We start from the raw sequence: 14,014 nt of genomic DNA on the forward strand, positions 1-14,014 counted from the left end.
AAAAAAAAAAAAAAAAAAAAAAAAAGATTATATCAGAAGGAACTTCATTATCACGCTGATTCAAGATTGAAACTGGACTGTTTGGGATTATTGGCTCTCTCCTAATTTCTCCCAATGTCAGAAGACCACCTTATTTTAAGTTTGATGCTATGGAACTTTAGCATAGTTGACTCCACTCTGATTTCTGTTCTGGTCTGATGGGGCCTAGTACAGCTCACACCAAAACAACGGCCTCCATAATTTTTGTTTAACAAGGGGAAAATATACTTTATTACCCTGTTGTCCTAAGGAGAGAATTTGCATGGCTACCTGGTCCAAGAATAAAAGTTAGGCTTCCTATTTGTTAAAAAGGAAAGCCAAAATCTTGAAAAGTGTTGGTAACGTGGCAAAAAAGCAGAGAAGTCCGGGTGAATTTTTTTTTTTTTTTTTTTTGAGACAGTCTTACTTTGCAATCAGGCTGGAGCGCAGTGGCACAATCACAGATCACTGTAGCCTAGACACCCTCCAGACTCAAGCAATCCTCTGCCTCAGCCTTGCAAGTGGTTGGGACTACAGGATGTGCCATCATGCCCAACTAATTTTTAAACTTTTTTTGTAGAATGGGGTCATGCTATGTTCCCCAGACTGGTTTCAAATTCCTAGACTCAAGCGATCCTCCCAGCTTGCCCCCAAAGTGTTAGGACTACAGGGCGAGCCACTGCATCCCGCCAAAAATTCTTACAACATATCGTAATCCACAACTGTCAATACACATCTCAGATGGTTGCAAGGGCAGGCAATTTTCCAAATAAATGTTTTTCTGTTGTGTATAAAACTGTCTTGAATTTAAAAGATTGTCTCTTCCATGCATACTAAAAATAGAGTATAGTACAAGATATGAGCAATAAATAGCCCATATAGTATGAGGACATTTAAAGAATCAGATAACACTGCCAAATTTCCACATAGTTGTCCAGGCATGGTGGCTCGCACCTGTAATCCCAGCACTTTGGGAGGCAGAGGATTGTTTTGAACCCAGGAGTTTAAGACCAGCCTGGGCAACACAGTGAGACCCCATTCTCTACAAAAAAATAGCTGAGTGTGGTGGCATGCACCTGTAGTCCCAGTTACTCAGGAGGCTGAGGTGGGAGGACTGCCTGAGCCCAGGAGGTGAGGCTGCAGTGAGCTGTCATTACACCATTGCACTCCAGCCTAGGCAACAGAGTGAGACTGTGTTGCAAAAAAAAAAAAAAAAAAAAAAAAAAAAAAAAAAAAGAAGAAGAAAGTTTCCAAAAAGTATATAAAATCCCATGACTAAGTTTTGGCAAGTAAATGAGTCACCAGAAACCACAAGATCGTAATTTGAAAATTATTTAAGAAGATCAAATGATAAATACGAATGCAGAAATCTTTATTCCACTTACTTCTTAAGTATAAATGGGATGAAAAGTGATCAAACTGATCAGATACAGAAGATTTTGAGGATGGATTAAAAAGATTTTCCTTGCTCTTCAAAAAGAAATTTACTGTGTCCAGCTGACGATTTTCTATCCCAGCCTGAAATGAAGAGGAAAATAAAAATCAGAAAAAAATTACAATAGGGAAAAAAATCAGGATTCAGCTTTTTAAACAAACTTTAGAATTTAATTTAATGTGGTGAGACTACAGGAGGCAAAAGACTGCATGAGTACCTGGGCTCCAGTGAGGATTTTGACAATGACTGATTATGCAATCTGGGGCAAGACTCTCTAACCTTTTCTTTTTTTTTTTTTTTTTTGAGTCAGAGTTTTGCTCTTGTTGCCCAGGCTGGAGTGCAATGGCATGATCTTGGCTCACTGCAACCTTTCTCTCCTGGGTTCAAGAGATTCTCCTGCCCCAGCCTCCCAAGCAGTTCAGATTACAGGTGCCCACCACCATGCCCGGCTAGTTTTTGTATTTTTAGTAGAGTCAGGGTTTCCTCATGTTGGCCAGGCTGGTCTCGAACTCCTGACCTCAAACGATCCACCTGCCTTGGCCTCCCAAAGTGCTGGGATTACAGGTACGAGCCACTGCGACTTGCCCAATTTCTGCTTCAATAGAAACAGGTGGTTATTAGACTACAAAACCTTTCCAGCTCTACCATTTTATAATTTTAAAACAATTCAAAACTAAATATTAGGGATTACCCTTACAATTAAGTTATATTCTATTTGAATTAAAATGTTATGGCAGTACAATATAAAGTCGTACTCTTGTCACCCAGGCTGAGGTACAGTGGCATGATCTCAGCTTACTGCAACCTCTGCCTGCCCAGCTTCAGCGATTCTCGAGCCTCAGCCTCACCACACCCAGCTAATTTGTTGTTGTTGTTGTTGTTGTATTTTTAATAGAGATGGGTTTCACTGTGTTTGGCTAGGCTAGTCTCGAATTCCTGGCCTAGAGTGATCCACCCAACTTGGCCTCCGAAACTGCTGGGATTACAGGCATGAGCCACTGCACCCAGCCAGATTCTCAGTTGTCTTTTTTGAGACAGAGTCTTGCTCTGTCGCCCAGGCTAGAGTGCAGTGGTTCAATCTTGGCTCACTGCAATCTCCGCCTCCTGGGTTCAAGTGATCCTCCTGCCTGAGAGTCCCAGGTAGCTGGGATTACAAGTCTGAACCACTACACTCAGCTAATTTTGTATTTTAATAGAGGTGGGCGGGGCGGGGGGGGGGTCTCATCATGTGGGCCAGGTTGGTCTCGAACTCCTGACCTCAGGTGTTCCTCCCGCCTAGATCTCCCAAAGTGCTGGGATTACAGGCGTGAGCCACCGCACCCGGCCACATTCCATATTTTTAATGAACAAAAATAAAATAAATGTATTTTTTTTCTTTGCAGTATGATGGCCAGGTGTGGTGGCTCATGCCTGTAATCCCAGCACTTTGGGAAGCCGAGGCAGGTGGATCACCTGAGGTCAGGAGTTCAAGACCAAGCCTGGCCAACATGGTGAAACCGCGTTTCTGCTGAAAATACAAAAATGAGCCAGGCATGGTGGCAGGTGCCTGTAATCTCAGCTATTCAAAAGCTGGGGCAGGAGAATCGCTGGAACCCAGGAGGTGGAGGTTGTGGTCAGCTGAGATCGTGCCACTGCATTCCAGCCTGGGCGGCATAGCAAGATGCTGTCTCAAAAAACAAAAACAAAACAAAAAGGAGCATGTGGCCTGAGAAGCCTAAAATATTTACTGTCTGATCCTTTATAAAGTTGGTGGGGCACGGGGCTCATGCCTGTAATCCCAGCACTTTGGGAGGCTGACGCAAGAGGATTGCTTGAGCCCAGGAGTTTGAGACCAGCCTGGGCAACATAGTGAGACCTTGTTTCTAAAAAGGTTTTAGAAAAAAAAAAAAATTAAACAAAAAAAAATTAAAAGTAGCTGGGTATGGTGGCGCACACCTGTAGTCCTAACTACTGGGGAGGCTGAGGCAGGAGGGTCTCTTGAGCCCAGGAAGTTGAAGCTGCAGTGAGCTGTACTTGCGTCTCCGTACTCCAGCCTGTGCAACCCTGTCTCAGACAAAAAAAAAAAAATATTATATAATTATATATTAGAAATATTATATATATTAGAATTACATTATTAATATTATATTTATATTATATGTTTTCATAACTTTATATAAAAAAAAAAAAAAAGGCGGGCACTAGTGGCTCACTCCTGCTCATCCTGTAATCCTAGCCTATTGGGAGGCCAAGTGTGGTGGAGTCACAAGGTCACGGGATTCGAGGACTAGCTCTGACCAATATGCGTGAAACCCTGTCTTTTTACATAAATAATAACAAAATTAGCTGGGTGTGGTGGTGTGCGCCCTGTTAGTCCAGCGTACTCGGTTGAGGCTGAGACAGTGAAATTGCTTGAACCCGGGGGGTGGAGGTTGCGTGAGCAAGATTGCGCCACTGATTCCAGCCTGATGTGACAGAGCAGACCCATCTAAAAAAAAAAAAAAAAAAAAAAAAAAAAGAGAAAAGAAAAGAAAAGAAAAGAAAAATTTGCCACCCTTAGCATAAAGCACTGTGCATAAGAATCACCTGGAGAATTTCTCAAGTTGTGGATTGCAAAGCCCTGCCCCAGACTTTCTAATTCAATAGATATTGGGAGGGGCCTGACAATTTGTATTTCTAATCCATAGGTCATGGTGAGCTGCTGGTCCAGAAACCAGATTTTGAGAGCCAATGGGCCAAAGGTCTAGGTGTTAATATACCAAGGGAGGTGAGAGATATTGGGGGGAGTTATGTTGGAGGAAGAAAAGACAGGACAAACCTAGGGTCCATGTGAGGTGACACCCACCAAAAAAAGATAAACTAGAAAAATTACTGGTCCCAGAGGGAGACTATAAACAAGCTATACCTTTGTTCTGAGTAATGGGAGTAAAAACTAAATTATCAATGAATATAATATTCTTGTTCTTATGATATACATACTAAAGTACTTAAGAGTGAAGGTTATAAAGTTTGCAATTTCAAAATGGTTAAGCAAAAAAGAAAAAAAAAGGTGCAATTAAAACAAATGTGGTTTCATCCTGGCTAATATGGTGAAACCCTGTCTCTACTAAAAAATACAAAAAATTAGCTGGGTGTGGTGGTGGGTGCCTGTAATCCCAGCTACTCAGAGGCTGAGGCAGGAGAATGGCGTGAACCCAGGAGGCAGAGCTTGCAGTGAGCCAAGATCGCGCCACTGCACTGCAGCCTGGGCAACAGAGTGAGGCACCGTCTCAAAAAAAAACAAAAAACAGATGTGGTTTGGGAGGTGGGCAGGTCACTTGAGGTTAGGAGTTTGAGACCAGCCTGGCCAACATGGTAAAACCCCATCTCTACTAAAAATACAAAAATTAGACAGGCGTGGTGGTGCACACCTGTAATCCCAGCTACACTGGAGGCTGAGGGAGGAGAATTGCTTGAACCCAGGAGGCGGGGGTTGCAGTGGGCAGAGATCACCTCATTGCACTCCAGGGTAGGTGACAGAGCAAGACTCCATCTCAAAAAAAAAAAGACACAAATGTGGTAAAATGTTAATAGTTGGTGAATCTAGGTGAAATTTAACTTAATGTTCATTTTACTAATTTTGAAGTTTTCTGCAGATTTAAAATTTTCAAAATCACACATATAAAACAATGACCAAATAGTAATTCCAAAATAAAAATTTAAATTATAAACAGATGTGTTTAATAGCAGATTACACACAGGTGAAGAAAGAATTAGAGCACTGGGAGATTATGAACAAATTATCCACAATGTAACAAAGTCTCATAGTGGTTAAGAAGGACTGAGCAAAGTGTCAACTGTCTAACTACTTCTGATTGAAAGACCAATGTGACACATGGAAAATACATTTTGTTTTCCTTTTTTTCTTTGGAGACAGGATCTCGCTCTGTTGCCCAGGCTGGAGTGCAGTGCCGCAATCTCACTCAGTGCAACCTCCACCTCCTGGGTTCAAACGATTCTCCTACCTCAGCCTCTCAAGTAGCTGGGATTACAGGTGTGAGCCACTATACCTGGATAATTTTTTTGTATTTTTAGTAGAGATGAGGTTTTTGCACGTTGGCCAGGCTGGTCTCAAATTCCTGAACTCAAGTGATCTACGCACCTCGGCCTCCCAAAGTGCTAGGATTACAGGTGTGAGCCACTGTGCCTAGGCTGAAAATACATTTTCAATTTTCAAGCACATGGAACTTTTATTAAAACTGAGTAGTCACGTGCCACATAACAATATTTCACTCAACAACTGGCTAAATTTACAATGGTGGTTCCCATAAGATTATCATAGAGCTGAAAATTCCAAAAGCCTATTATTTGCTATACTATGCTTTTGTTATTTTAGAATGTACTCCTTCTACTTCTTTTTTAAGCTAGCTATAAAACAGGCCCAGGTAAGTCCTTCACGGTATTCCAGAAAAAGGCGTATGAGACGATAGCTCCATGCATGTTACTGCCTCTGAAGATTGTCTTGTGGGACAAGATGTAGAGAGGTGGAAGACAGTGATATCGATGATCCTAGGCCTAGGATATGTATGTGTCTGTGTCTTCATTTTCAGCAAAAAGTTTAAAAAGCAAAATAAATGGTGAAAAATGAACCTAAATACATAATAATATCTAATGTGGTTAAAAAAAAAAACACAACAATAACATGAATAGGCTAAGAGTAAATGAAGTTAAAGCATTCAACGGACCTGTGCTATTCAAAACAATTAGTTATTAACTGTAGATCTGAGCTGGGCGTGGTGGCTCATGCCTGTAATCCCAACACTTTGAGAGGTCGAGGGGGGGTGGATCACTTGAGGTCAGGAGTTCAAGAGCAGCCTGCCCAACATGATGAAATGTCTCTACTAAAAACAGAAAAAATTAGCTGGACATGGGGGCAGGCACCTGTAATCCTAGCTATTCGTGAGGCTGGGGCACAAGAATCACTTGAACCCAGGAGGCGGAGGCTACGGTGAGCCAAGATCATGCCACTGCACTTCAGCCTGGGCTACAGAGTAAGACTCCATCTCAAAAAAAACAAAATAAAACAAACCAAAAAACAAAAAAACCACACACAAAACAAAAAAACAAACTTTAGATCTGATAATTTAAGTATGTACATTATATTTCCTAGGATAGCTTCTAAAAGAACAGAAAGTGAGTATTTAACTTCTAAACTAGTAGAGGGCACAAAGGAGCTCCTGGAATCCTTGTGATGTTTTATTTCTTGACCTGGATGGTGGTTATAAGAGTTTTTGCTTGATATTTGTTAGCCAGGGCAGTGGCTCACGCCTGCAATCCCAGCACTTTGGGAGGCCAAGGAGGGCGGATCACCTGAAGTCTGGAGGTCAAGATGAGGCTGGTCGACACGGCGAAACCCTGCCTCTACTAAAAATACAAAAATCAGTTGGGTGTGGGGGTGCATGCCTGTAATCCCAGCTACTAAGGAGGCTGAGGCAGGAGAATCGCTTGAACCTAGGCTGAGGAGGTTTCAGTGAGCTGAGATTGCACCACTGTACTCCAGCCTGGGTGACAGTGAGACTGTCTCCAAAAATAATAATAATCATAATAGTAACTATTATTATTTGTTAAACTGTATTCTGCGTGTTTTTACACATTGTATTTCACAATACAAAATAAAATGTATTAATGTGGTTCATTACAGTAACAAATTAAAGGAGATTATTCATATAATTATCTCGATACAGAATAAGCATTCGATAAAAATCCAATACCTATTCATGATAAAACCTCATAGCAAGGAACATAAAAGAGAACTTAACCTTATAAAGGGTATCTTAAAACACACACACACACACACACACACACACACACACACACAGATGGAGAGACAGAGAGAGAGAGAGAGAGCATGTGTGCTCTACTGAGGAATAAGGCAAAGATTACTTCTGGATAATGTTATACTAGAGATTCTAGTACCTCAATTAAGAAAAAAGGTGGTGGCTAGGCATGGTGGTTCACACCCGTAATCCCAGCACTTTTGAAGGCTGAGGAGGGAGGATTGCTTGAGCCAGGAATTTAAGACCAGCCTGGGGCACATTGCAAAACCCCGTCTCTACAAAAAATAAAAAAATTAGCTGGGTGTGGTGGTGTGCAACTGTAGTCCCAGCTACTCGGAGGCTGGCATGGGAGTATCCCTTGCACCTGGGAGGCAGAGGCTGCAGTGAGCCAGGACTGTGCCACTGCACTCCATCCTAGGTGACAGAGTGAGACCTGGTCTCAAAAAAAAGTGTTAAAAAGTATATACAAGGATTTGAAAAGGTGAAAGAAAACTATACTATTCTGATGTTATATGCATATTGACTATATAGAAAACGCAATAAAATCTAACAGATAAATTAGGATTAATTTAACAAATTTGCTGGATATAAAAATCAACACATAAAAATTAATTATATTTCCTTATACTGTCAATTAACAAAATGTAATTTAAAAAATACCACTTAGGGTTGGGCACAGTGGCTTACACCTGTAATCCCAGCACTTTGGGAGGCCGAGGCGGGCAGATCATGAGGTCAAGTGATCGAGACCAGCCTGGCTAACACGGTGAAACCCCATTTCTACTAAAAATACAAAAAATTAGCCGGGTGCGGTGGCACATGCCTGTAGTCGCAGCTACTTGGGAGGCTGAGGCAGGAGAATCGCTTGAACCCGGGAGGTAGAGGCTGCAGTGAGCCAAGATCACACCACTGCACTCCAGTCTGGATGAGAGAGCGAGACTCTGTCTCAAAAAAAAAAAAACCCTCAGAATAAACAATAAATATAGTATTTAAATATATACACAACACACACACCACAAATAAAGGAAAAGATGCCAAGCTTTTAATGGAAAAATTGTAATGTTTTATTGAAAGACGTTAATGAAGACCCACCCCCCCCCAAAAAAAATGACGAGACTGTGGATATGAAGATTAAATATCCTAAAGATGCCATTTCTTCCCAACTTGATGTATAGATTTAATGTAATTCTAATATAAATCCTAAAAATTTTTCATGAAACTTGACAAGCTAATCCTAAAAATTAAAGATTAAGGAACAGACAACAGTAAAGTCACCCCTGAAGAATAAGGGAATTTGCCCTAATTAAAATCCTAGATAATAAAGGCAAGATGGAATTGGCCTAAGGAAAGACGTATGAACAGAATAGAGAGGTCAAAAACAAACTCATGCATATGTGGAAACTTAATATATGACACTCAAGGCATCAGTGGTAAAAGACAATACTTTTTTTTTTTTTGAGGCAGAGTCTCATTCTGTCATCAGGCTGGAGTGCAGTGGCGTGATCTTGGCTCACTGCAACCTCCGCCTCCTGGGTTCAAGCGATTCTCCTGCCTCATCCTCCCAAGTAGCTGGGACTACAGGTGCGCACCACCATGCCCAGCTAATTTTTGTATTTTTAGTAGAGACGGGGTTTCACCATGTTGGCCAGGATGGCCTTGGTCTCTTGACTTCGTGATCTGCCCGCCTCAGCCTCCCAAAGTGCTGGGATTACAGGCGTGAGCCACTGCTCCCAGACAGGACTTTTCAAAAAAGTGCTGAGACAAATGGTTATAAGTATGGGAAAAAATTAAAATACTCCATATCATGTATAAGTTTTAAATGGATAAAGAACTTAAATATGAAAATCATAATTTATAGTTGGGTGTAGTGGTAGGTGCCTGTAATCCCAGCTACTTGGAAGGCTGAGGCAGAATTGCTTGAACCTGGGAGGCAGAGATTGCTGTAAGCTGAGATCTCTCCGCTGCATTAAAAAAAAATCATAATTTAAAAACTTTTAGGAAAAAACATAAAAACTATATAATTTAAGGATAGATGTCACAAATAGCATTAGTCATAAAGGAAAAGACTGATTAAATTCCATTAAAATTAAGAACTGTATTAAAGAATCCATGGATTAAGTGAAAAGACAAGCCACAGACTAGAATACATCCACCACACAAACAACAAAGAATTGGTATCTAGAGAATATCCAGCACTACAAACCAATAAGAAAAAGAATAGTACCCCAAAAGAAAAATAGGCAAAAAATTTGAACAGCTACTTATGAAAGAAAAAAATCCAAATATCTTACACACACACACATATGCTAAACCTTAATCAGGGAAATGCAAATGAAAATCCATCATATCATCATACTGGAAAAAATGTTATAAATCAAGTGCTGGCAAGGACATCAAGAAAATGCAACATTGAGAACTCATATACACTGCTGGTGACAGCATAAACTGATAAAACAATTTTGGAAAACTAGAGTATTATCAATAAAATTAAAGATGTGCCTGCCATATGACCCAGCAATTCTGGTTTCACCCTAGAGACACCCTTGCACATGTACTGTAGCAGATATATGAGAAACTTTACAGCAACACCACTTGTAACAGCAAAAAAAAAAAAAAAAAAAGGAAACAACAGAAAGCTGGATAAAGACATACTATACAGTGGGATACTATACAGGGGTGAAACTGAATGAACTATAGTTATATACATTACACATGGATGAATCAAAAAAAATCACGCTGAGTCTAAAAAAAATATATATATATATATACAGTGCCAGGCATGGTGGCTCACACCTGTAATCCCAGCACTTTGGGAGGCTGAGGCAGGAGGATCACCTGAGGTCAGGAGTTCGAGACTAGCCTGGCAAACATGGCGAAACCCCGTATCTACTAAAAACACAAAAAGTTCCCAGGTGTGGTGGCACATGTCTGTAATCCCAGCTACTCAGGAGGCTGAGGCAGGAGAACTGCTTCAACCCAGGAGGCGGAGGTTGCAGTGAGCTGAGATAGTTCCACTGCACTGCAGCCTGGGTGACAGAGTAAGACTCCGTCTCAAAAAAAAAAAAAAGAAAGAAAAGGAAAAAAATCATATATATGTAAAATATAATATATATATACACACATATATACACACACACAAAGTAGTTCCATTTTATGCAAAATTCAACATTAGCTACAACTAAATAGCATTACTTGGGGATATATTTATATGGAAAAAAAAAAAGAAAATCATAAGAATGGTTAAAAATTTCAGAATGGCTGGGCATGGTGGCTTACGCCTGTAATCCCAGTGCTTTAAGAGACCAAAGCAGGAAGACTGCTTGAAGCCAAGAATTTGACGCTTACCTGGGAAACAAAGCAAGATTCCATTTCTACAAAAATAAATAAATAAATAATAAAAATTAGCTGGGTGCAGCTGTATGCACCTGCCAGTCCCAGCTATTTGGGAGGCTGAGGCAGGAGGATCACCTGAGCCAGGAATTCAAGGTTACAGTGAACTATGATCACACCACTGCACTCCAGCCTGGGTGACAGAGCAAGACCCTGTCTCATTAAAAAATAAATAAGTAAAATTTCAGAAGAGTGGTTAATTCTGAGGCTAGACAAGGTAAGGGAATAGGATTAGGGCAGGGCATTACACATTCAATTTATTCTATTTCTTGCCTTGACGGTGGATACAAGAATATTTGTTTTATTATTGTTGTTATCACTTAAAATATATATTACTCATTCATTTTTATGTGGGAGGAGACCAGGGCCAAAGCAATGTTGTATATACAATGCAATACTAATTAAATTCACACAGAGACATGTGCATTGTGTAAAGGGAGAGGCGCTGTCTGAATTAAAATCCTGGTGCTACCACCTATGCCCATGTAGAGCTGAATTAGATTTCCTAACCTCTTTGTGCTTCAGCTCCCTGCTCTATAAAATGGGGCTAACAGTATTAACCCTATAGGGTTAATAAGAAAATTAATAACACTTGTTTATTATTAACATATGAAAAATAACTATAAGGAAATAACACCCAAAGAACAAACATGATTACTTCTGGATGGTAGAGTTACAGAAGACTTAATTATTTTTCTTACAATGATATTTTAGAGTATATAAAAATAAGTTTTTCAACAAATGGTGCAGGGACAACTGAAGATCCACAAAAGAATGCAAAAGAGGCCAGGCGCGGTGGCTCACGCCTGTAATCCCAGCACTTTGGGAGGCAGAGGCGAGCGGATCACTTGAGGTCAGGAGATCGAGACCAACCTGGCCAACATGGTGAAACCCCATCTCTACTAAAAAAACAAAAATTAGCCGGGCATGGTGGCGGGCACCTGTAGTCCCAGCTACTCGGGAGTCTGAGGCAAGAGAATCACTTGAACCCAGGAAGCGGAGCTTGCAGTGAGCTGAGATCCGGCCACTGCACTCCAGCCTGGGCGACAGAGCGAGACTCCGTCTCAAAAAAAAAAAAAAAAAAAAAAAAAAGAATGCAAAAAGGTGGACTCCTCCTTCATACCATATAAGAAATTGAACTTAAAGTGCATAATAAACCTAACTGTAAGAGCTAAAACTATAAAACTCTTTTAAGAGTAAATCTGCATCATCTCAGATTAGGCAATGGTTTCTTAGATTCAACACCAAAACAAAATGACCTCCTCTTCCCCAAAAAAAGATACATTGATTTCATAAGAACAAAACACTTTCGTGTTTCAAAGGACACCATCAAGAAGGTGAAAAGCCCAAAAAACTGAGGAGGAACTCCTCCACAACTCATTCTATGAGGCCAGCATCATTCTAATACCAAAACAGAGACATAACAGAAAGAGAAAACCAGGCCAATATCCTTAATGAATATAGATATAAAAATTCTCCACAAAATACTAGCAAACTGAATCCAGCAATACATCAAAAAGCTAATCCAACAGAATCAAGTAGGCTTTATCCCTGGCCTGCAAGACTGCTTCAACATATGCAATCAATAAATGTGATTCATCACATAAACAGAAGTAAAAACAAAAACCATTGCTTGCTCCCCAAGCAATCCTCCCTTCAACATCCCTTCATGTTAAAAACCCTCAACAGACTAGGCATTGAAGAAACATATCTCAAAATATCAAAAGCCATTTATGAAAAACCCTTAGCCAACATCATACTGAATGGGCAAAAGCTGGAAGCATTCCCCATGAGAACCACAACAAGACAAAAATGTCTACTCTCACCACTCCTATTCAACATAGTACTAGATGTCCTACCAGATCAGGCAAGAGAAAGAAATAAAAGGCATCCAAATAGAAAGACAGGAAGTAAAACTATCTCTGTTTGCAGCTGACATGATTCTATACCTAGAACACCCCATAGTCTCTGTTCAAAAGCTCCTAGATCTGATAAACAACTTTAGCAAAATTTCAGGATACAAAATCAATGTAAAAAAAATCAGCAGCATTTCTATACACCAACAATGTACAAGCTGGGAGCCTAATAAAGAATGCAATCCCATTCACAAAAGTCACAGAAAGAATAAAATACCTAGAAATACAGTTAGATGAAAAGTCTCTACAATGAGAATTACAGAACAATGCTGAAAGAAATTAGAGAAGACACAAACAAATGGAAAAGCATCCCATGATCATGGATAGGAAGAATCAATATTGTTAAAATGCCCAAACTCCCTATTCAATTAATGTGCTGGGATAAATGGTTAGCCATATGCAGATGATTGAAACTGAACCCCGTTCTTATACCATATACAAAAATCAACTCAAGTTTGATTAAATACTTAAAAGTAAAACCTAAAACTTTAAAAACCCTGGAAGATAACCTAGAAAATACCATTCTGGACATAGGCTCTGGCAAAGATTTCATGACAAAGACGCCAAAAGCAATTGCAACAAAAACCAAAAATTGACAAATGGGACCTAATTAAAGAGCTTCTGCACAGCAAAATAAATTATCAATAGAGTAAACAGACCACCTAAAGAATAAGACAAAATATTTGCAAACCATGCATCTGACAAAAAGGCCTAATATCCAGAATCTATAAGGAACTTAAACAAATTAACAAGCAGAAAATAACCACATTAAAAAGTAGGCAAAGGACATGAACAGACACTTTTCAAAAGAAGACATACATATGACCAACAAGCATATGAAAAAATGCTCAGTATCACTTATCATTAGAGAAATGCAAATCAAAACCACAATGAGATACCATCTCACACCAGTCAGAATGGCTATTACTAAAAAGCCAAAAAATAACAGGTGTTAGTGAGGTTGCAGAGAAAAGGGAAAGCTTACACACTGCTGGTGGGAATGTAAATTAGCTCAGCCATTGTGGAAAGCAGTTTGGCGATTTCTCAAAGAACTTAAAGCAGAACTATCATTCAACCCAGCAATCCCATTATTGGGTATACAACCAAAGGAATATAAATCATTCTACCATAAAGATACATGCATAAATATATTCCTCACAGCACTATTGACAATGGCAAAGACATGGAATCAACCTAAATGCCCATGATTGGCATTTAGGTTGGCACACTGGTATATTAGTCTGTTCTCACACTGCTATAAATATACTACCTGAGAAGAGAAGTTTAATTGACTCACAGTTCTGCATGGCCAGGAGGCCTCAGGAAACTTATAATCATGGTGAAACGTGAAGGGGAAGCAACGCATGTCTTACATGGTGGCAGGAGAGAGAGCACAGGGGAAAACTGCCACTTTTAAACTATCAGATCTCTTGAGAACTCACTATCACGAGAACAGCATG

General features: G+C 40.0%; 1 protein-coding gene across 1 annotated transcript in view; it reads right to left on the reverse strand.

The window, feature by feature from the left end:
- Positions 1-14,014, reverse strand: part of SPG11 (SPG11 vesicle trafficking associated, spatacsin) — a 111,310-nt gene that overhangs the window by 78,715 nt on the left and 18,581 nt on the right. Inside the window, exon 8 of the mRNA XM_017861025.1 lies at positions 1,404-1,536. Within this exon, the coding sequence (XP_017716514.1) occupies positions 1,404-1,536 (133 nt within the window). The remainder of the gene's footprint in view (positions 1-1,403; positions 1,537-14,014) is intronic.

Source organism: Rhinopithecus bieti, unplaced genomic scaffold, assembly GCF_001698545.2.
Source record: "Rhinopithecus bieti isolate Rb0 unplaced genomic scaffold, ASM169854v2 scaffold_55715, whole genome shotgun sequence".
Classification (NCBI taxonomy): Eukaryota; Metazoa; Chordata; class Mammalia; order Primates; family Cercopithecidae; genus Rhinopithecus; species Rhinopithecus bieti.